At 48.2% G+C, this 23,349-nt stretch overlaps 1 protein-coding gene and 2 pseudogenes across 3 annotated transcripts in view; 1 reads left to right on the top strand and 2 right to left on the bottom strand.

Annotated features, from left to right (window-relative positions):
- Positions 1-23,349, bottom strand: part of LOC135912238 (uncharacterized) — a 593,471-nt gene that overhangs the window by 37,893 nt on the left and 532,229 nt on the right. The window contains exons 1-3 of one of the 3 annotated variants that reach the window (XR_011508961.1): positions 10,311-10,387; positions 5,878-5,931; positions 5,613-5,667 (exon numbers count right to left, since the gene is read on the bottom strand). Coding sequence is in view for 1 of the 3 variants with exons in the window: in XM_070527155.1 (XP_070383256.1) it covers positions 5,613-5,667; positions 5,878-5,931 (109 nt within the window). In the remaining 2 variants the exon portion in view is untranslated. Of the gene's footprint in view, positions 1-5,612; positions 5,668-5,877; positions 5,932-10,051; positions 10,285-10,310; positions 10,388-23,349 lie in introns of those variants that run through there. The other 2 variants (XR_011508962.1, XM_070527155.1) reach the window with 2 other exon arrangements.
- Positions 393-1,374, top strand: LOC139050522 (tigger transposable element-derived protein 6-like; annotated as a pseudogene).
- LOC139050800 (ribosome biogenesis protein NSA2 homolog pseudogene) lies at positions 6,975-7,617 on the bottom strand (annotated as a pseudogene).

Raw genomic sequence — 23,349 nt, 5'->3', positions numbered from 1 at the left:
CTAAGGGCAAGGAAAAGATTCTTGGTGCTACCGTGAATGCCGACCCGACGACTAGAAAGCGCCTTCGGAAGGCGACCTACGCGGACGTTGAGGACGCACTGCTGAAGTGGTTCGCTGACGCGCGGTCTCGCAACGTTCCGATCAGTGGACCGCTGATGCTCTCCAAGGCTAAAGACTTCGCCTTCCTTTTGGACTTTCCCGATTTCAGCCCAGGCAATGGATGGCTCCACCGGTTTAAGGCTCGCCACGGAATTGTTTTCAAGGCGGTCGTCGGCGGGGCCGCGTCTGTGAACGAGGATGTCGATGCGTGGCTTTCCGACAACCTCCCAACAATCACGAGCTATGCTCCACGGGACGTTTACAATGCCGACGAGACTGCGTTGTTTTATCAGATGTTGCCATCTAAAACGCATGCCTTGAAAGGCGACAAGTGCGCAGGAGGGAAGAACAGCAAGTTGCGCATAACCGTTCTTCTGCGTGTCAATATGGACGGCAGTGACCGGCGGCTGCCTTTTGTCATTGGCAAGTCACGTAAGCCGCGATGCTTTGGAAGCTACGTGCCCGTACGCTACAGGAACAATACAAAAGCCTGGATGGGTCGTGACTTATTTGCCGAGTGGCTTGTCGACTTCGACCGCGACATGGCACGCAAAAAACAGGAACGTCCTGCTCGTGCTGGATAACTGTGCGGCGCACCATGTGCAGCCTTCCTTGAGTGCGGTGACAGTGCTCTTCTTGCTTCCCAATGCAACCTGCCAAATTCAGCCGCTGGATATGGGCATCATTCATGCGTTCAAGGTGTGCTACCGGCGGCGCGTCATTTAACGCTTGTTGATCGCGATTGATGCTGCCATGCCAGTTCGCATCAGCTTGCTTGCCGCCGTGGACATGTTGAAAGCGGCGTGGATGGAACTCACCGCGGAGTGCATAGAAAATTGCTTCCGCAAGGCGCGTTTTATGGGCCCAGGCACCGAGGACGACATAGATCACCCACTGGAAGGCCGGTCGCATGAGGACTTGTGGCAACGCGTCGTTCACACGCAGCTGGCCGGACCTGACGTTGCCTGGGACGATTTCGTTTCTGCTGACGACGCCGACATTGCGGAGCCATGCACTGACGAAGCTATTGTGCGTGAAGTGCGAGCCCTTCCTGACTGCCCAGAGACCGACAAGGACGATGACGAGGATGCTGCTCTACCGCCGGTTGCTGTGAACGCTTCAACCGTGATCGGTTACATCGCGTCGCTTAAGGAACTCGTGTGCAGCAGCGGCCTTGGCGATGAACATATTACCGCGCTGGAAAAATTAGAAACGGCAGTGATGCGATCAGCTTTGAAGAAACAGACATGCATCACGGACTTTTTTCAAAAATAAAGTGAACTTTCGTCTCGCATGCTCTTTTTTCCCGTATTATAAGTGGTCCACTTAGTGCGAACTTTAGATACAACGAACAAATGCCACGTGACGATCAAGTTCGTTATATGTGGGCTGGGCTGTATGTGGTCTGAGCTATAGCTATGAGGCTAGCAGCGATGATAACGTAGAGTGAGCTTGGCATGTTCATACTAAATAAATGCCGTTTTCATTTTGTGAACACTCTCCTCACTTTTTTGTTCGACCTAACTTAGAGGTAAGTTTAATTTTTTGCTGGCTTCTGACATTTGGGGGTCAGCTTTGAATTGGGCCCGGCCTAGATTCGAGTATATACGGTACAAGCAATGATGTGACTGGTCTGTAAAGGGGCCTAAAAGACTATCGTCGTAAAGTGCGTAAAGGCTACATGTAATAAAATTATGGCGACGACTATGAAGTGTGCCAAGGACACGAAAAAGACATTGTGAAAGAAGCACGACATACTAAAATTTGTCAGAGGCAAAAAATTTTCAAAAAGCATTACTGCCTTAACATAGCCCTTGAAGCACAAGGACCTGAAGGCATGTGCTATACAGACTACTATTACAGTGGCATCCTCTGGAGAGAGAATGTGCTACGAAACTATTGGAATATTAGCATGAAAGACCATATCGTTCAAGAAACCTAGGGCAGCTTTGATATTATGAAGCAGTTCTTCACCAAGAAACATAGTGGGGTGGAGAGGGACACAATAGTTGTGTGCTAAAGGAAAAAGTTCCTTTGTCTCTCTTTCGGCTTCCCGACACTCCACAAGGACGTGGAGGACGGTGAGCTTCCCACATCTACCACAGGTTGAAGGTTCATTACCAGTCAATATAAAATATGAGTACCATATGTGTCCTATTCTAAGATGACAAAATAGGACATCAGTTTGTTGTGTTTTCGAAGCGGAGGGCCAAAACCTAACTGGCTTAATCAAGTGTAGTTTATTTATGTGTCCCACAAGCACTGCCAGTGGCTTTGCACTTTCGTACATAAAGTAAGAAGGGAAGGCAGCGGTGGCGTAGAGGTAGAACATCCGCCTCGCGTGCAAGAGGATTGTGGTTCGAATCCCAGTGCCGCGCGATTTTCCACCGGATTAAAAAGAAAAATCCGCATGTTGATAAAATTGCATAAACATGCCTGGAGTGTGGCCTGATCCCGGTGACCAGGAATAGGCAAGAAACAAATGTACGCGTTAAGAGACAAAGCCGGCAATATCATTACTAATATGGATGAGATCGTTCAAGTGGTTGTGGAGTTCTATGGAGATTTATACAGTACCAGCGGCACCTACGACGATAATGCAAGAGAGAATAGTCTAGAGGAATTTGAAATCCCACAAGTAATGCCGGAAGAAGTAAAGAAAGCCTTGGGAGCTATGCAAAGGGGGAAGGCAGCTGGGGAGGATCAGGTAATAGCAAATTTGTTGAAGGATGGTGGCCAGATTGTTCTAGAAAAACTGGCCACCCTGTATACGCAAAGGCTCATGACTTCGAGCGTATCGAAATCTTGGAAGAACGCTAACATAATCCTAATCCATAAGAAAGGGAACGCCAAAGACTTGAAAAATTATAGACCGATCAGCTTACTGTCCGTTGCCTACAAAGTATTTACTAAGGTAATTGCAAATAGAATCAGGAACACCTTAGACTTCTCTCAACCAAAGGACCAGGCCGGATTCCGTAAAGGCTACTCAACAATAGACCATATTCACGCTATCGATCAGGTGATAGAGAAATGTGCAGAATATAACCAAAGCTTATATATAGCTTTCATTGATTACGAGAAAGCATTTGATTCAGTCGAAACCTCAGCAGTCATGGAGGCATTACGGAATCAGGGTGTAGATGAGCCGTATGTAAAAATACTGAAAGATATCTATAGCGGCTCCACAGCCACCGTAGTGCTCCATAAAGAAAGCAACAAAATCCCAATAAAGAAAGGCGTCAGGCAGGGAGATACGATCTCTCCAATGCTAATCACAGCATGTTTACAGGAGGGATTCAGAGACCTGGATTGGGGTGAATTGGGGATTAGAATTAATGGAGAAACCTTAGTAACTTGTGATTTGCTGATAATATTGCTTTGCTTAGTAACTCATGGGACCAAATGCAATGCATGCTCACTGACCTGGAGAGGCAAAGCAGAAGGGTGGGTCTGGAAATTAATCTGCAGAAAAAGTCATCTTTAACAGTCTCAGAACAGCAGTTTATGATAGCTAGCGAGGCACTGGAAGTGGTAAGGGAATACGTCTACTTAGGGCAGGTAGTGACCGCAAATCCGGATCATGAGACTGAAATAATCCGAAGAATAAGAATGGGCTGGGGTGTGTTTGGCAGGCATTCTCAGATAATGAACAGCAGGTTGCCACTATCCCTCAAGAGAAAAGTGCATAACAGCTATGTCTTACCAGTACTCACGTATCAGGTAGAAACCTGGAGGCTTACGAAAAGGGTTCTGCTTAAATTGAGGACAACGCAATGAGCTATGGAAAGAAGAATGATGGGTGTAACGTTAAGGGATAAGAAAAGAGCAGATTGGGTGAGGGAACAAATGCGAGTTAATGACATCTTAGTGGAAATCAAGAAAATGAAACAGGCATGGGTAGGACATGTAATGAAGAGGGAAGATGACCGATGGTCATTAAGGGTTACGGACTGGATTCCAAGGGAAGGGAAGCATAGCAGGGGGTGGCAGAACGTTTGGTGGGCGGATGAGATTGAGCAGTTTGCTGGGACAACATGGTTGCAATTAGTACATGACCGGGCAAGTTCGAGAAGTACAGGAGAGGCCTTTGCCCTGCAGTGGGCGTAACCAGGCTGATGATGATGATCATTGTCTATACTAAAATCATTTATAACATTGCGTGTTAAATAAGTTAATTTTTTAACATGCTCCCTTGTAAGCCCATGCTAATTTCCATTGAGGAATATTGGGAGGGTTGTATACGGTGTTAATAAGTTACAGGGATGTGTTCACTTCCACAAAGTTCATTGATGACGTTCCATTCCAGGTGAGGCAGAAGAGAAGCACAGCCAATTTCTATATCTATCAATGAATACGAGTTGTGCTGGAGGCTGTAACAGGTTGGCTCCTTCGCATTCGTAAAACACACCTGCAACACCAAATTGCTCGCATACAATAATTTACTGCTTATGTCATAATTAGTGAACTAATTTTGAACCAGGCCTGCCTGCACATTACCCAAGATGTCTCTAACTAAAGAAAAAGAATGGTGCTTTGTTTAGTGCACCAAAGAAACCATGGAAGCCTATTACATACATTGTATATTGCACTAAGACAAGAAAAAAATAACAGCGTTCAGCAGTTACTTGCAATGCTCGTAATTTGGCCAGGAACGCTGAAGTTTCATCAACAAAGCCCCCATTTTCATGAAATACAAACTTGGAGTAAAAGAGGGGACATGGGCAAGCTTAGCTGAACACGGCAGTATGACACTTATGAACCCTTGTACCAGATTTTTTTTTTTCCTCCGTGAAAGCTGCACTTGATCCACAGGCACCACCTAACTTTGCAAAGTGGTTTGCCGTAGCATTCTCCCCATTTTCTCAATATATGGTATCGGTGGCATTTGTATTTCTGCCAGGGGAACCAGCTAAATTCTGTGCCTCTTTTAAGACAGACTCGCAACAAACCAGAGCACTTGCATATGTACTTAATTGCAAAGGCCCCAAATTTGCCTACGCATCACCCATTAACTGATCATTAGATTCAGCAAACATAAACAAGTTGCCTTGTTTCATTCACTGAGGACATTGGAGAAACCACCTATAAACCCTTTACACCAAATGAAAATAAGGGTAAACCCAAGGGTTCGGCAAATGTTTACAATGTTTCTAATTAGTGAAGATCAATACTTAGCAATTATTTTGAAACCCATATAACACAATTCAAATTTTCAGCAAATTTCACATATAGAGCACATTCTTAAGGGTTTCTCATAACTCCTTTAAACAGACCAAAGGCTACGGCTTAGCAATTTTCACTGAAGCCGTAAGCGAAACACACACAGTTCACAATTTGTCTGCCCATTGTGCCTAACATACCCCACATTCCCTTAATATGTGACCATGGACGACAGCACTGTCTTACTAGAAAACAGCGAGAAATGTCATATCGTTTGTGAGCACCTCTAGTCTCATTAACAGCCTCAGTTGTGGAAGTAGCATGTCAACCTATTTACATCCAGAACTCACCTTCCTTGTTCTGGATTTTCGCCTTCACATTTTCAAGGGTATCACTTGGCTCGACCTAGGAATGAGGTGGGGGAAAAAGCACAGGGAGTCAAACACTACACAGTCTTTTACAGGTTATCGAACACTGCTGACAAGCGATCAGAATTTGCATATAGTGATTCGGTGTTTTGCGCTTATCACCAGGTAAGTGTGTATGAGTGGGACATGGTTCATCACAGACAAGATGATTAGAACTTTTGCAGGAAGCAATGGCAGGTACACGCACCTCTAGGGTGATGCTCTTGCCAGTGAGAGTTTTCACCAAGATCTGCATGGCAACCTGCGACAAGGAAAAAAATAATAATGCTAAGACAGTGCAAACAAAGTCAACGCAAGAGATCTAATAGCAACCTTCAATGTTATCAGGTCACTGCATATTACCGGAGCTGCTGTCACACGGTGGGGCACCAGTTAAAATTCACGGTGCTGCAATGCTTTGGAGGACAAGCATCCTCTGCTGGCAGGGCACTCAAGCACCCTTTCTGCACAGCCTTGAATGAGCTCTGGTCATGTACACAGTGGCCTTGAAATGTTGAAGCTGGGAGTGTTCCCATAAAGAATGGAAGTCCTACAAAAGGAACAACTGGACAGTTTCAAGCTATGAAAGTGAAACAATTGAAAGGGAAAGGGAAAGAAAAAGCTTCGTTTTATTCACACAAGAAGCGCAGCATTGATGTCCTTCTAAAACCATCATTCTCGGTGTTGTTGCTCACCTGCGCATACTTTCCCCACATCACTTTGCCACCCTGCATAACGAGAGTTGGTTCACTGACATTAATGTTGAATTCCAATGGCGGAGTCGGAGCAAGTTTTTCTGCTCGTGTCGGAGCAAGCTTGTTCCAATGACAGAGTGAGGGCGGGAGTAAGGTGTTCCAATGAGAGAGTCTGAGTGGATTCAGAGCGGGAGTCACTCCGTGGAGCAGAAAAAGCTGCTCCGCCAAAATCGGCGAAGTGGACCGGAACTCTGCGTGACGTATTTCCTTTACCACGTTTGTCTGCTGGGGGGGCGCCACCGGTCACGACTCGCGAGGAAGCAAAAGCTGCTGTACGCTTAGCGAGATATCCATTTCGCACTTTTAAAAAAACAACAGGTGAACGGCGCTGAAGAGACAAGTAACCGGTGCGGTGGTGCTGGGAACAAACAGCGGAAGGAAATGACAACGTGCAAGGTATCCTGGGTAACTTCGCGAAAGAAGTTTCGCTTCCGCCTTGCTCCGGCGGTGCAGGTTGTGTTCCACTCGCAGATTTGGAGGCGTTGCTCTATGCCAGATTCGAGTGCTCGCTCGCAGAGTCCGTCGGCTGCTCTGACTCCGCCATTGGAATTCAACATAAGTTTGAACAGAGTTCCCTTCGTGATTCCCCCCCCAGCTGCGAGTAGAGCGGCGAGCTCAGGTTCTTCACGCCGATTGATTGGCAGGCAGAAGGTGACTTTCAGCTCCGGGTGCACCACATGAGCCTTCTTGAGACATCGTGCCATTATTCTGATGAACCACTCAAACTTCAGAGGCTTACGCATGAATCCCTTCCCAAATGAATGTCTGGTCACCATGCGCCTCCATGCCTTTTTCCTTCCTTTTGCCTGTGTTATCACCCAGAACGCCTCAGTCTCCTATGCCATGAAATTTCAGAATGGGCATATCCCACTTGTCGACCTATTCTTTCCTTTTCTGCTTGATCATGTTTGACAAGATCTTAGCCCTCGACTGGTTCTCACGGTCCAGCAGGTAGACCGGAACTGCACCCTGTGCCGCTGCCTCAGGTCCTCACTGCTTTGTCAGCTTCTCCGTAAGCATGCTCAGCATTTTCTTTGTCTGGGCTTTCTCCAAGTAGCAGTTCTTAGTGAGCATCTTGGCCTTAACAGTATCCCCGTGCAGCTTCCACCCAAGCCACTTGTGAAGCCATCATGGTGGTCGTGCCTATAGCCATACCACTTCTAGTGAAGCTTAATGTGCTGGTTCTGCAGCATGTTGTCGACGCCGTCTGCTCAAGACAGCAGCGACACGCATGCTAACAATCCCTCTTTTGTTGCCAAGTTTTGGGATGCGGCTGGCCGCGGTGTACTCTGAGTTTCCAAAATCCTGAGTCACCTGCGAGGGGACAACAGGTGTTCCTTCAGGCTGCTTTGTAGTACACTGCTAAGCTAAATGATCATCGTGGCCTTTCCCTTTGCATCAGGTGGGCACATCATGGTGCCTTGACCAAAAAAAGATAAAAAAGAAACTTTACATCAGTTGTCCGAACAATATGTATGCCCCTTGTTCACTGCCCCCCTGACCACCACTATAGAAGTCTTGCCTTCGTGATTGAAGTCCCTACTAGGGGGTGCATGTTTTTGTCATAGCTATAACGCGCTTCCACAAAACCAAGTGCCTTGGGAAGTGTGGTGCCATCTGGTTGACAAAAGCACAATGTTTTCAATGCTGTCCTCGTCATCCTCGCATGCCCTGCACTGCACCGTCGTACACTGACTGGTCGAAGCGGCGTCTATACACCTTAGTGTGCAGTGTTCCCACAAGGGTCTCAAACAAAAGGGCACTGCCAACACTGTTGTCGTACAGCCACTCCACAGAGATGGTTGTCTTGTGGGCTCTATACAGGGCCGGGCTAGACTTTTGGTCCATAGCGGCTTGCCACATTGACGTCTCCGCTTCCCGTACTCCAGCTCACACCCCTAGTGACCAGTGCCTTTTGCTGTCCTCTTGGCTGGGGTCAGTAAAGAGGCAGAACTTGTATAACGTTCGGATGGCACGTGCCCCCTATTGCCATGCATTCGAAACCGGCCATGCTCACAACTCTCGAGGACAGACATGAACACGTCTGTTGCCTAAACCAGTCGCTCGTTTTATCCAAACTGAGAACACAGGTGGCATTAGGCGGTGGATTATCTTCAGCAGAAGATTGTACCTGGTTAGGTTACGACCACTGCGCCACTTGCGAGGCTTAAAACAAATCTGCTAGAAATATGCCGTTGCCCGAAGGCGGATCCGATGGAAAACGCTGAAGAGGTGAAGAAAATAAGCAGTAGTGTGGTATTGCTTCGACGGGGCGGCAAGAAAAGACCTATGGCGTGAGGCCTAAAAGCCAGGGCACAAAGGGAACAGACAATGCAAACATCCATGTACCCCCTTGGATAACACGGATGGGTAGCTTATTAGCTCTAAGCTCGAGTCGAGACAGCTCTGTGGCCGTCAAGGATTGAAGAATGTGTGTAGCGCATGCTTACACTGCAAGAATGCAAGGAATCCCCCCTGTGAGGAAAAAATAAGCCCTGAGTAACATAGAAAAGACTATTGGCATAACAAGACGAATTCGTATGATGGTCATTACCATAGTCAACATGATGTGTGTACTGCACATTTACACTGCAAGAAATGTAAGGTAGCCCCTCTGTGAGGATACCGAAACTGGATATTGAAACGGAATATCACAGGTAACGTTATCACTTACGTCACAAGAATTGCTTCAGGTCAAAATGGCCTGACACTATTGACAGATGGCGTACAGACAAGTGCTAAGTATGATGAAAGTAGACACGTCCGCAACAGAGATTAGTAAGAGGCGATTGGAAGATTGGTGGAAAAAAAGTATGGAAACGACAAAAAACGGAGACATACAAAATCAAAGTTCACAATAGGGGGTCAGAAAAGTCGGTTATGGGAATTCATCGAGAGTCCCCCCCTCCCTTTTTTTTTAACCTAGGTAGGACATTAGGCAGTATAATAGCAAGAGTTTAATGACCCAACCCACCGCCCGTTCCAAAGGGGACGCTTATAACATCCATCCATTCAGCCAATCCTGCATACGTTAAACTTAGCCGCAAGCCCAAGACGCACTTAGGCTTGTCGACGAAACAAACTGGGGCTACCTCTACGTAATGCCGCGTTTCGGTCAATTTCCAAGACAGCGGGTTTCGACGATGCAATCGTTTTGCGATCTTTTCGCATTTCAAGTGCAACTGACTCCTTCGCAATGCCAATCTGACAACGGCGCCGCAGCGATCGTCGACAAACTGTCGAAAAGATCTATCAGTTAATCTCGTCTAGGGGTAACACGCGTCGAGTATTTAAAAAGCGCGACATTAAATTCCCAGGATTACCAGACCGCACGTCAAGGTCTGAACAACGGAGTCTTAAAACTTGGCAGCGAAGCGGCGCGCCCTACCTACCATTTAACAATCCGGCCAAGGCAAAGTACACGCGGAAATAACACGGAACACACGAGAACGCTCAAGTGGCACCCAAACTAGTAAATGCCCACATGCGACGATCGCGCATAGTTCAAAAGCAGGTACGTGCAACAAGACCACACTTCGCGCTTTCGCACACACACATTTTCACTAACGTCAACTAACACGCGTTTATCAACGCGCATGAATTGCCTAACCATCTGTGTAAACTTACATTTACTATTAGAATTGTTCAAACGGGATAGCCAGTGAAAAACACGGAGAGTTTTCCACGGCGCTAGTCCAAGCCACGACCGGCAAGCCGGTCGTGGTCCAAGCGCTCCGCATAGTTTTAACGAGCGTCACAAAATTAACAACAACGCAGGCTAAGAGCGGCGCAATTAGCTTTAAAAAAGCTATACAATCACAAGTGCTCGCAAGGGTTCAAGTTCAGAAAAACTGCACATTTTGTGAGAACACAAGGAGAAACTTGCCGGTCCGCCGGCCGAGAGTGGCAGCATAGTAGCAGCGTGGAGCAGGTCGTAGAGAAAAGGAACGAAACATGTGATTGCAGAAACAGCTAAAAGAAAAGGCGAAATGAAATGACATCGCTAACATTTGATAAACAATTAAAAATATTATCAAGGCGTGAGAAACTAAATTTTAATAGTTCAGCCTTTATTTGCGATTATTTTTGCAAGTTTATGAGCCTAAACTATATCCAAATTTTTTTTCTGGCCTGCTCTTTTGGCAAGTTGGCACAGCCGCGCAGGGCAGCTGGGGCTCTATTCTGACACGCATGGCGGCTGCACAGCCGCCATTATCCGACATGTTTAATCTCTTATTGGCTGTGGCGAGCTCACGTGCCTTGAAATTTTTGCCGGGAAACGGAAGTTTTGCGAAATGTCATTTTGCGTTTTCATCAAGATGACGAAACGTGACGTGGAGCTGCAAATTTTATGGACTAATACATTTTTTTGGTCCTTGGCAGATATATTGTGATGTTAGCGCTTCAAAAAGAATGTGAGCGGTAGCGTGCAGAAGCCAGTGCAATGTATCTGCAATTGCGCGAATATGTGGTGGCGATTCAAGATATGCGCCATGCCAGCTTGCTGATTGGCTGAAGGAATATCTTGTGAGGAGCGTCACAGGAAGGGCTGTTTCGTAATCGTCAGTTTGACGATGCGTGACGTTGCACTGGGCCGCCATTGCTGAGATTTTCCGCCATAATTTTTGCTGCGACGAGCCGCGCGAATTATGCTAATGAGCAGCCATATGCAATGGCAGCCGAGATGAATGCGTATCGCCACATTTTCCCCGTCGTTTGGCGCCACGAAAATCTTTTGTTCATAACGCGTGCTCATAGTATTTGCATCGCTCTCGGGTGGTGTTGGCATTTGTGTTTGGGGCCATCGTTTTTGAAAAGAACGCGTTTATACGAAATAATATTGGTTGAATATAGCAAACTTTCAGCAATGTTGTCCACTTTTCACTGCTGCATTTCTATTACAATCGAGATTAATGCCTTTTCGCACAATCAGACGTTATGACAACGGCCTCTTTCTAATTTATAAAAAGAAATGTACGCAAGATGGCGCCTTGAAGTTTCCTCCCGCGGTGCGAGTAACTAGCGAAATGAACAAGAGATGGCAGCGCCGGCGCTTGCGTCGCGCTAGTGGTTATCTTTGGCGCCCGCAACGCTATCGGTGATATTCGGCCGTTTCTGAGCCAGCCGAGTCGGGCTGAGTCACTTGCGTTTCACGAAATAGCGATAACGTGACCTAGAACGTGCGCGCATCACCACTGATAGGTCGCGTATGTTGTCTCAAGAAAGAAAACAAGCGCGTTGGCGCCAACATGCGATGACTCATTCCATTTTCCAGGGACACGCATACCAGCTATTGAAGCAGACGACGGCTTGTACGCAGCAGACGACGGAAGCGAGAAGCGTTTTCGACGGAATAATCATACGCTTTGAGATAGCTGCTTTATTTTTACTGCGGAGGAAAACTGTTTTGCTTTACCGATAACGCTACATTCAGTGCCTTCATTTCAGTTTCTTAGGCAAAACGTCAAGTTGGCGTCACGTTACGTTAGCAAAACTGGGCCACCGGCGCCATTTTGTTTGCGTCGCGCCTACGTCACGCACCGAAGAAAATGGCGGAATGTCCAGAATAGCGCCCCTGGGTCGATGTTCGCTTCCTCAACGGCGACTCAAAGCGAAACATGGGATGCCATTCCCTGTAGCGTGAAGTTGCTCAGCGCCTTTGCGCTTTTGGTGTTAATAAAATCCCGTTGAAGATAAAGAAAAATTGCCACACACTATCGTACGTAGCGGCGTTTTGAATGGCTTACCTGTGTTATGTGATCTAACATGGAATGATTACAATGACACCTGTTCCGGCGATTCTTATCTGAATTGAATAAAATTGAACCACTTGAGGTCACGCCCTCTTCACCTTCCCACGCAATAGCTAGTGCATATATACAGATTCACTTTAAGTTGAACAAAAGTGTATTTTACACTGCATCCTAGGTTACCATCGACTAAAATTTTAACAATCACGTCCAGCACGCAACTGTACTGCAGTTCATTCTTGAAGGAGCCTTTGTATCGTGTTGATGAGTTGCTAATGATAGAAACGTGCTCAAGATGTCGACTCACGAGGTCGCGGGTAAATATCCCGACCGCGGCGGCCGCCTTTCGATCATGGCGAAATGCAAAAAGGCCCCTGTATTGGGGGCCCGTTAAAGGTTCATTGGTGCGTGGTCAAAATCAATCCAGAGTCCCCCGCTACGGCGTGCCTCATAACCAAATCGTAGTTTCTGCACGTAAAACCCCAGGATTAAATTCAAGACATTGTATCGATCCTGGGCAGCATACACTTCTAAACTGCAAACCGCTGTCGCGCAGAGGCCATGGCCAGTTCCTTCATTGGTGTAAGCAAGCTGGAACAGTTTCTGGAGGAACACCCCCTGACAGGGGCTAACATCAGCAAGTCCAAGACTGGCTTGACAGAGGCCAAGCGATACCTGAATTGCTTCACCGAACATGTAACCAAAGTGCTAACATCATCTCACCTTATAACCCATGTTTAACTGGGCGCATCACAGGCCACGAAAGACAAACGCGTTTTTAGTGGTTTAATAAGAGATCTAGATAGTGGCACATATCTTGCATGCATTACAACACAACCAACAGAAACAATGAATGGCAGCCAGAAACAGCGAAAACATTGAATCCAGCTTACGTTATTACAGTACTGGAAGTCTAGCCGGCCAAGTAGATGTAAGATTGTGCTACTGCATTCTTTTAGCAGAAGGACTAAAGGTATAAACAGGAACGGAATACGACAGAACTAGCTAACACTAGACTACCAATTAACCAGTGCTTGATTTCCAAAAATGATGGAAATACATGAAAGCAAGCAATAACTGCAGTGCATGCACATCGACAACAGTCAGCACATGCTGTGTTGTGTGTGTGTGTGCTGCTGCACACACACAACACAGCATGTGTTGACTGTTGTGGATGTGCATGCACTGCAGTTATTGCTTGCTTTCATGTATTTCCATTATTTTTGGAAATCAAGCACTGGTTGGTAGTCTAGTGTTAGCTAGTTCTGTCGTATTCTGTTCCTGTTTATACCTTTAGTCCTTCTGCTAAAAGAATGCAGTCGCACAATCTTACATTTACTTGGCCAGCTGTGTGTGTGTGTGTGTGTGTGTGTGTGTGTGCTGCTGCACACACACACACACACACACAAAGGAAACCGCCACGGATTCCTCGAAAGAAAAGCCTCACAGTTGACGAAAAATTCGTCCTGCTCCGAGACTCGAACCCGGGACCACCGCCTTTCCGGGGGAGCCGCTCTACCATCTGAGCTAACCAGGCGGCTCGCAGATGGCAGGGGGAAGTCGAATCTGTCGACAACACGAAGCAAAGGCAAGTGTTTGACGTAGTAGTTCTGCGGACACTTGCATTTGCGTTGTGTTGGCGTTAAGCACTCCCCATACGTGAGCCGTTCCCGAAGATAGTGAAATACCGGCCCGATCCGCGGCGGAGGGGAAGCAGGCGTTAAGCACTCCCCATACGTGGGTCGATCCAGAAGATATTGAAATGCCGGACCGACCCGCGGCGGAGTTGCAGTTCGCCATTAAGGGGCCCACATACACGGCTTCGCTGGTCATTCTTCTTCACAGTGTGGAAGGGCACTGAGTTTTTTGCTTACGACACGAAAATTTCCTTGGACGGTAGAGGTATACAGCTTCGCTGTAAGAATGTAAGCCTAAGGCCCATTACAATGCCAGTGCAGCCAGGTCCATTCACTTTTCCGGAAAGCGATGGTTTGACGGATACATTACTCCCCACGCTAATTCAACTGGTGACGCTGATTCACGCGATGAATGAACGAAGATGTGCAGATTGGCTTTTCCGAAAAAAGAAAAAAATAAGTAAGCTCGAAATTCAGCCTGTATCACTTCTGCTGTCACAGAGCGTGAACAATTTCTTACGTTAACGTAGTTGGTGCATATCCATCATCACAGATTTGGCACAACAAAAGTCGCCGTTTCGTCAAAGAGGTGAAGCATTCATAGCATTAGTAAAGGGTTAAACAACTACACGAAGCAAGGCTTGTAGCTTTATCGGCCGTATAAATTGCAATAAACATTCACTTACTACCTAAATTACTAATCATAATGTCAGGTGAACACAGGCGAACAAGAACCAATCTCGCTCTTTTTCCGTGAGCACTAGCTATGGCAACTATGGCGTGATGAAAGCGCCGGCATCGGAGAGCGAACGCTTCGTACTGCCTCTGGATTCACCATGTTGCCGAAACTTAACATTAAGTGACCTCCAATACTAGGCGCACGGAAGGACAGCCCGATCAGCCCATCTCGGCTCGCCCTTAGTCTTTGCACCCGGCACCCATTACCTCCAAGAAATGACGTGCGGGTCACGTGTGCACTCAGCCGCGCGGACAGCCTGCGCAGCCATGACCGGGCTAGATGAGAAGACTTGTGCTCTCCTCCCATAACGAGCGCTTGATCACGTTTCTGCTAAACTTTGGGCGTGCCAGAGCACAGCGAGCATCAAGCCACGATTCTTGTCGACTCACTCTCACACGCTTTCCCTCGCATTTTGCACCACCACGAATTGGCATCCGTAGTGACAGGACAAAGTCGTTTGTTACGCTGTGATTTTTCTAAATACTAGGAAGGACGAACGCACGAAAGCTATTGTCATTTACAGAACGCATGGACCGGAGGAGAGTGGAGTTAAAGCGTGGTACGCGGAACAAGAAGCGCTAGCACGTGAGGAGCGTGCGGCGGAAAGAGAAGCGAAAAGGAAACCGATAGAAGTATACGCGAGCGAGACGAGAAAATACAGTTGCTGGAATGTGAACGAAACGCTAAAAGGGCCGATATATCATGTGGCTGAAGAATGAATTCGTCGCGGTGGGTTGCGTGATCGGAAAGTCTATGAAAAAAAAAAAGGCTGTGGCTTAGCTAAGGTTAAGCCCAGGATGCGAAGCATACTAGCCTTTATTTTAGTTGTTGAACCACTGTTTAGCCTGGTGAACTGCTGTTGCTTGGCTATATTTGGTTCGGCTAGACGAAGAAACAACTCATGCAGGCGAGCGCACGAGCTGAGACCCGGCTATGTAGCTACGCGGCCGCAAGCGAGCGCACGAGTTGAGCCTCCGCTTTTGCAGCTGTTATGACGTCATATGGTAGCTACGCGGCCGCGCGGCGCAGCAAGGAAGAGCGTGGTTGTGCGGCTAGTATGCTTCGCATAAAAAGTTCAAGAAACTGTATTAAAGAATGGTCAAGCAGTTTTTGTTGTGGTGGCTTCAGGTGGCGTCATCTTCGGCTTGCCACGCGGCCCAGAGCTGGTCTTCCAACTGCGAAGTTTTGAGAGCTGCCTCCCAACGGCGGCGACGCCGATGGAGGTCAATTCCGGTGGCCCCCGCAGCTGGGGCGGCGTCAGGAAGACGCGAGCTCGAGGCTTCCTGTACTCTGGTAAAGGCCGCGGTTATGGACGCGCCGCCAACGGAGGTAGTTTCAGTACCCCTGTTGCCGGCACATTCCCAGAGCATGTGCGTCGCAGCGTTGCTCTTTGTCTGCAAGCTTTACACTATACTCAGTTGGGTATAAACCTGGGTAGCGGTGAAGTAAGGCAGCGGGGCTAGGGTAGGTGCGTGTTTGGAAAAAGCGTAAGGTTACGGCCTCGCTCCTGTTTAATTTATCGTGTGGTGGCGGAAATGTGCCTGTTTCGAGTCTGTAGTGCTAGATGAGGTCTCTGAACGTGGTCAGGCGATCGCCCTATGCCCACTGTGATTCTTGTTGCTGCATTTCTGTCGTAGTGCCCCGATCCGGCAGATACCATGTCCCGCTCTCGGGGGCAGCGGCGGCGGCTACACATAATCTGCGGCCTCTCGGCGTGTGAGATCTCGAGTAGTGGCGTGGGCCGCCTCGTTGCCCGCGAGCGGCAAATCGGTGTGTGCCGGGGTCCAGAGAAGGAAGACCGTAGAACTTTGGGGTCGCGAGGGCGATGTCGAATCGCCGTCGTCCGAAATTTGGAGTATGCGGGCCGCTGACCGCCAGACGCGGCCGCGCGCGAAGCCGCGGATCACGATCGCAGCGTTCGGCACCGCGGTGAGTGCTAAGACTACTGCGTCTTCTTCGGCCGCCTCCATGTGTCCCATGGTCATCGTGACGCTCGCAAGGCACCTACCCGTGCGGTCTACAACCGCGATCGCGTGTGCGCTTCTCCCTTCTTTGTACCGCGCGGCGTCTACGTACACCGCTTCATTGCTATTGCCAAACTTCCTGTGATGGTCCCTTGCTCGTTTGTTGCGTCTCCCGACGTGCGGCGTCGGGTGCATGTTCTTGGGACGCGGCGGGATGACCAGGCGGTCGCGGACCGAGGCCATAACCTCCGTCTTTTCTCCATGCTGAGTGTGGTACGTGATGCTGAGCGACTCTAGGTTGCATCTAGGGTGTCTCTAGGATGTCTTTGACTTCGATAATCGTTCGTATTGCGCAACGTCGTGCGCCTCGATTAACTCGTCAAGTGAGTGGCGAAATCCGAGCTCTAGAAACTTGTCAGTGCTTGCGTTGAACTATAGTGGAACGCCGATCGCTCTCTTGACGCTTTTCGTATCACACACTCGACCTTGTTTTTTTCCGACCCTCTCCACTGCAGGTAGGGGCAACATACGTTCTATACGGCTTATCGTGTACGCCTGCACGAGATGGATCGCGCTGTCTTCGCGCATACCACTGCGTCCATTCGCGATGCGACGAAAGAGTCGGATCGATTGCGTCATCCACCGAACGACGAAGTCTTCACACCGTCTCTCCGTTATGGCCATTTACCGGCAGGTGTAATCCTAGGATTCTAATTTTGTCTACGTGCGGTATGGGAGTACCGTCTGCCAATATAGTGAGTATTTTGGAGTATTCCCGTTCCTCATCGCGCAGGGTTTTACGACCTCTGCTTGTGGGTTTGTAGAGTAAGTGTTCCGACTTCGTCTCCGAGCACTCGAGGCCCGTTCCTCGCAAGTATACCTGGACTGCATCTACTTCCGCCTGTAGCGTTCGCTCGACGTTAACGTCACATATCCTCCCCCGGGAACCCAGAGGGTGATGTCATCTGCGTAGAGACTGTGACGTAGTCCTTCAACACTTCTGTTAATTTCTCCGGTAGACCGAGTAGAACTACATTAAAGAGTAATGGTGATATGACCGAGCCTTGCGGCATGCCGGACGGACCAGTCTCCAATTCCGGCCATTCCTCGTCGCCAGCAACGACGCGTGTGCGCCTGCCCGCATGAAAATCTCTAACGTAATTGTACGTTCGCTGACCTAGACCTAATGTCTTTATTGCTTTTCAAATCGCTTCGTGTTTAACGTTGTCAAAGGCCTGTTTAATATCTATGCCGAGAATTGCCTTTGCGGAGCTAGTATAGTGTCGTCTACGATTTGGTGTTTTAGCTGAAGCAATACGTTCTTTGCGGAGAGATCGCGGTGGAATCCTATAGCATGGTGTATGGGAACGCGTCGCGGTCTTCGAGAAAGTCGGTTACACACGTTCCATGACTTTGCCGACGCAAGACGTGAGTGAAATCGGTCTAAGAATATCGAGCGTTCGCTTGCCTGGTTTAGGAATCATGATAACACGGGTCCGTTTCCACGCCTCGGGAAGGGAGCCCCCTCGCCAGCACTTGGTTGACGTAGGTCGCGAGTCGGGAGATTGACTTGTCGTCTAAGCTACGGAGAGTCTTGTTGGTAACCCGGTCAGGGCCGGGCGCCGATCGGGTGTTTAGTTCGAACAGGACTATCCGAATTTCTGCTTCGCTCAATTCTGCGTCCAGTTTCTCGTTTACAACGCCATAGTATTCGGCGTGTTGGATGATTTCTACCTTCTTAAAGTAATGGTCACGTATTGCGTCGAGGATAAATAGAAACTTTATTGAAATTGAAAAGATTTGAAGGAGGGGTGGTCGGAGCCTCTCAGTCCAGGGCCCCGCTGGCCTCTGCCGCCTGCCTGACCTGGCTAATTAAGGACTTTTGTCCTGCCAGGTCGGAGCGGGCGAGCTGTGCCTCCCACTGCTCCATTGTGTGACTGGTATTTGGCCTATTAGGGTGCTTAGTGCACTCCCAGGTTATATGTTTTAGGGTAGGTATGCCACCGCACCAAGGACAGTTGGCCCTATAACGAGTGGGATACATGGCATTTAGCAATTTTAAAAGGGGGAATACCCCGGTCTGTATTTTTCGCCAATCGGCGGCCTCTTCCCCGCTAAGTTGTGGGTGAGGCGGCGGGTATTTTCTGCGGACTCCGCGCTGATAAGCAAGGATGTCTTTGGCATTTAAATTAGTGGAATTTTGTGAGGGATAGTGCGGGTGGTTTGGGTTAGAAGAGGACGCCATCGCTCGCTTAGTGAACCCTCGAGCTAACGCGTTAGCCTTTTTGTTCCCCTGTACCCCAGCGTGGCCTGGGCACCAGAGTAGGCGATGATGATGGTTGAAGGATTTGGGGATTATCGCTAGGCTAGCCGCAGTCACGTGCCCCTTGAGAAACATGCGACATGTCTCGTGGGAGTCCGTGACCACGACCGAGTCCCTTTGCGAACGCTCCGCGTGAGCGAGTGCGATCGCCGCTGCTAATATTTCAGCCGAGGTGGGGGATCCCGCCGTTGGCCGACGCGGTAATTTGCTGCTGGCTGATCGCGTTCACGACTGCCAGGGCGTACCTCCTTTGGTAGCGCTGCCCGGTCGCCTCTGCATACACAGCTGCATCCGTGTAGTACGTGTTGTACCTATGGTTATTAGAGTACGCTGATTGAATGTGTTGTACTCGGGATGCATATTCGTTGGAATTGGGGCTACTGTAATTTTGGATCTCATCGAAGGAGATAGAGGCACGGCCGGTTCTGTGAGATAACTGGGGTATGCTGGGATATTGAGTCTAGCCAATATTGCCCTACCAGTTTTTGTGAAGCTGAGGCGCTCCCACTGTCGCATCAGGGTGGCCTGCCTCAGTTAGTGCGTCGAGGAAGTTATCGCTTTTATAATCTCTTACTAGTCTACGAGTCTTGTGGCCTTGAGCGGCCCGAGTCTCCTCCGGATCTAATAGGCGCCAAAAGAGGCGTCAAAAGAGGCGTCAAGCGCTCGCCCCGGTCATCTGCCCTTCGAGGCCGTTGCATGTTCATTCCCACGGTGTCCTGCATGGCTGGAGTGTGTGTTCTGCAATGTCTCTGTCCAATTGTACTATGCGATTGCGCAACGCCTTCTTATGTCTTTGGCATTTCCATCTCTTTAGGAGCGCTCGCGTTGCTTCCAACATGTGTAGGAGCCTGCTGTCGATTATTTCGAGGTTCGCCTCGGGTGGAACGTCGCTAGTTGCCGCGTCTACGTCCCTTCTGAGCGTCTCGGTCCATTCGTCCATGTCTGTAATCGGCTCACCGCCTCCCCCCCTTCCTCTAGTTTTTTTTGTGGAACATGTTCCACTTCACGAGTTTGAGTTTACGACCTTTGCCTTCAGGATTAGTCCCGTTCAAGTGAAACTTTTTTTGGCAGGATGCTTATGACGCAAGAAAGATAATCGATTTCATGGAACTTATATTGGCAGTGCGGTTATAACAGGAACGGATGAAGCGAGTAGAACGATTTTGTACCGCGTACCTTTTCTAGTGAACTAACCAAATCGTTAGTGCTTTGATCCCATGACTGGAGGCGCGTATTCTAACTTAGATCAAATGAGCGTTTTATACAACAACAGCCTTAAAGATGAAGGAGCTGCTGACAAGTTACGGCCTAAGTAACCAAACATGCGATGAGCGTTTAATTATCTTCTCAACATGTTAAGACAAACTTACACTAGGTACGGTACGAACACCTAAATATTTATAGGAGGAAACCGTGGCTAAGGGAGAGTTGTTCACGTACTATGTAAAAGGACTACTAGATGTACGAGCGACACGCAATACTTTACACTTGTTAATGTTCAGCTCCATTGGCCAAGTATTGCATCAGTTAGATATAAGAGTTAGGTCTGACTGAAAAATGTTAGCGTCGTTATCGGTAACTATTTAACGAAAAATTACCCAGTTGTCTACACGTTTGAGTGAAAGCGGGCGATGGAAGCAGGCGACCGCGGCTCAATCAGGCCCGCGCGAATGAAGAAAGCGGAGAGAAAACGCGCCGCTTTCTGTCGCGTGAATGGCCTTGGGGCGATGGGAGGAGGGAGAGAGAAGGGCGGCGTTTCTCTCCGGCAGCATGTATAAACCGTGTAAACTTGTATAAACCGTATAAACCTAGCCTAATCTAACCTAACCTAATGTTCGCTGCGCAATATCGCGCGCCATATATGGAGAGAGGCGGGGAGGCAGAGAGGGAGAAATGGGGCGGGGCGCGGCGGCTTCGACTCCGCCAACAAGTGAGTATGTACTTGGTAGGGCCGCGCGTAAAGGCCGCCGAGCGTGGTTGTGCGCGCCGTATCTTGAAAGTGTAGAGCTTCATGAAAATGATGGATGCAGACGGATCAGTTTGCGCTGTCTGCTCGCCGTTCTCGCGTTGACGTGGCAGATCGCACGAAGGTCACTTCGCTCGCTGCTGCTGCCGCCGCGGTGCTCACACCAGCGTTTTGACAGCGAGTGTCGGCGCTCGTCGAGTGTGATGTGTTCATGTTAGCTCGTGCGCGCTGACACCACGCTTGTTAATTCAGTTAGTAAGCGAATGTTTACAAGTTTGTGCGGTCGATAAAACTACTATCCTTCCTTCGAATAGTTGTTTACTAATTTGCTATCGCAATCGGTGCTTCGTTTTGCGGGCAAAACTGCTACATTTTTTTAGTTACATTACTCTTTGCCCGGTCCTTAACTTGTTCTCGAACTCCTTTGTTAACCTCCAAGTTTCTATCCATTATTTTAGCACCACCAGAGTGCAATGATTGTACAGTTTTCTTTTCAATGTCAGCGATAAGCTCCCGGTCGGGATTTGGCCATTCCTGCCGTAAGAGACTCTAATCCATATTTACTTTTCTGCTAATTTCCTTCTCATGATCATTGTCCCCTGTGAGAGATTTACATAAACGTACTCCTCTACGGGCTCTAAAGGCTGACTGGCGATCCTGAATTCTTGTTCCCTTGCTATGCTATTGAACAATATATTTGTCTTCTGCATATTAATCTTCAAACCCACTCTTACACTTTGTTGGTTAAGGTCCTCAATCATGCGTTGTAATTCGTTCCCAGCGTTGCTGAATAGGGCAACGTCATCTGCAAAGCGAAAGTTGCTGAGATATTCGCCGTTGATCCTGACTCATGAGCCTTCCCAGTCTAATAGCTTGAATACTTCATCTAAGTATGCAGTGAATAGCATTATACAGGTTGGGTCTCTTTGCCTGACCCTTTATGTATAGGTAACTTTCTGCTTGTGGTGAACCAAGGTGGCTACGGAATCTTGTAGATATTTCCTAAGATATTCACGTATGCTTCCTGTACTCATTGATTACGCCATGTCTTTACGACTTTTGGTATCTTTACTGAATCAAATGACTTTTCATAACCTATGAAAGCCATATAGAGAGGTTCATTGTATTCCGCAAATTTGTCGATTACCTAACTGATTACGTGGACATGTTATCCATTGTACGAGGGTGAATCAGAAAGTCATTGCCCCTATATTTTATTAGCCAAAATGTGGTACAAACAGGTAATCGCAAAATATACGTACTATTCCACGTACTTTACATCATTTTCCCATGCAGTCTCCAAACCGGTTCAGATCGTTTGTCCCATCGCAGCACTAAACTTAAGATGCCCCTGTGTCGTCAGTCCGGGACGCCCGCGGGCTCCCCAAGCGCTCACTGTCATGCCAGTCTTCACCGCCCTTTTGGAAACTCTCAACACCAGCACCTCACACTTCTCAAAGCGAGATACCTTTCCCCGTACGTGGGACGCATTTACCTGTGGATTTATATGGGCGCTCGTCTCTTTCTCCATAGCAAACGAATAACACTTCGTTGCTCGTACGCTGTAGACGAGTGAAGCACAACCGCCATCTTCAACAAGTGGAAGCAGCTCCATGCCGCGGAGCTACCGGCAGATAAGGCCGAGCCGGGTCCAAGAAAGGTCCACCGCTGGGAGTGGATGCGTTGACTTCCCATTTACAGCCGTAATTTAGTTAAGAGATAGGGGCAAAGACTTTCTGATTCGCCCTCGCAGAATATTCCTTCTTGAATCCAGCCTATTCTCTTGGTTGGTTGAAGTGTTGCCTTGATTCTGTTGGATATTATCTCGGTGAATATTTTATACGATACTGAAAGCCAGCTAATCGGCACATAATTCTTCACTTCTTTCACGCCTCCCTTCTTATAAATGATTATAATGCTTGCATTCTTTCAGCTACCTGCTACACTTGAATCCGTGAGACATTGCGTATACTTGTAAAAGGCCGCAGGTTTTTCCGCAGCAAGAATGGCGCGGTCGAACTAAAGAAATTACGCATTTGCAGTACGCACGCAATAACAATGGGCTTACAAAATCGTGATTATTGTCTAACACAGTAAGTAAGACAACCATATAGAAATATGCAAGCAATGACAAATAGAAGTTTGATCTAAAAAATGAGCCATTCCTCACTGTTAAAGTGGTTGACCAGCGAAGCGGTAAAGCACATGACACGTAGGCAGTACATAAATTTGAACAAAGGTACGAACTCATTTACTGTCTTCATCACTGGTCATTATTTCACTCGCAACTGCAATCACTTTTTTTGGTAATATCAAATCGATGCACATACGCCGCGGGGAGGTCGGTCGGGCCGGATCGGAGTGGCATCACAAGGGATATGTCTGCAACACGGAACGCGTAAACCACTCCCTTTTCGGTACCGACACATCCACATTGACCGACAACGACAACAGGGGTATAGTGCCATCGCAGCTAATTCACGCGAAGTGAGTAGCCATCAATCTCACGGGACTATGAGTCATCGATGATGACGGTTTTCAATTTG

The sequence above is a fragment of the Dermacentor albipictus genome, chromosome 10 (assembly GCF_038994185.2).
Source record: "Dermacentor albipictus isolate Rhodes 1998 colony chromosome 10, USDA_Dalb.pri_finalv2, whole genome shotgun sequence".
In the NCBI taxonomy this organism is placed as follows: Eukaryota; Metazoa; Arthropoda; class Arachnida; order Ixodida; family Ixodidae; genus Dermacentor; species Dermacentor albipictus.
Note: the sequence above shows the minus strand (reverse complement) of the source record. Positions and strands in the feature narration are given on the sequence as shown.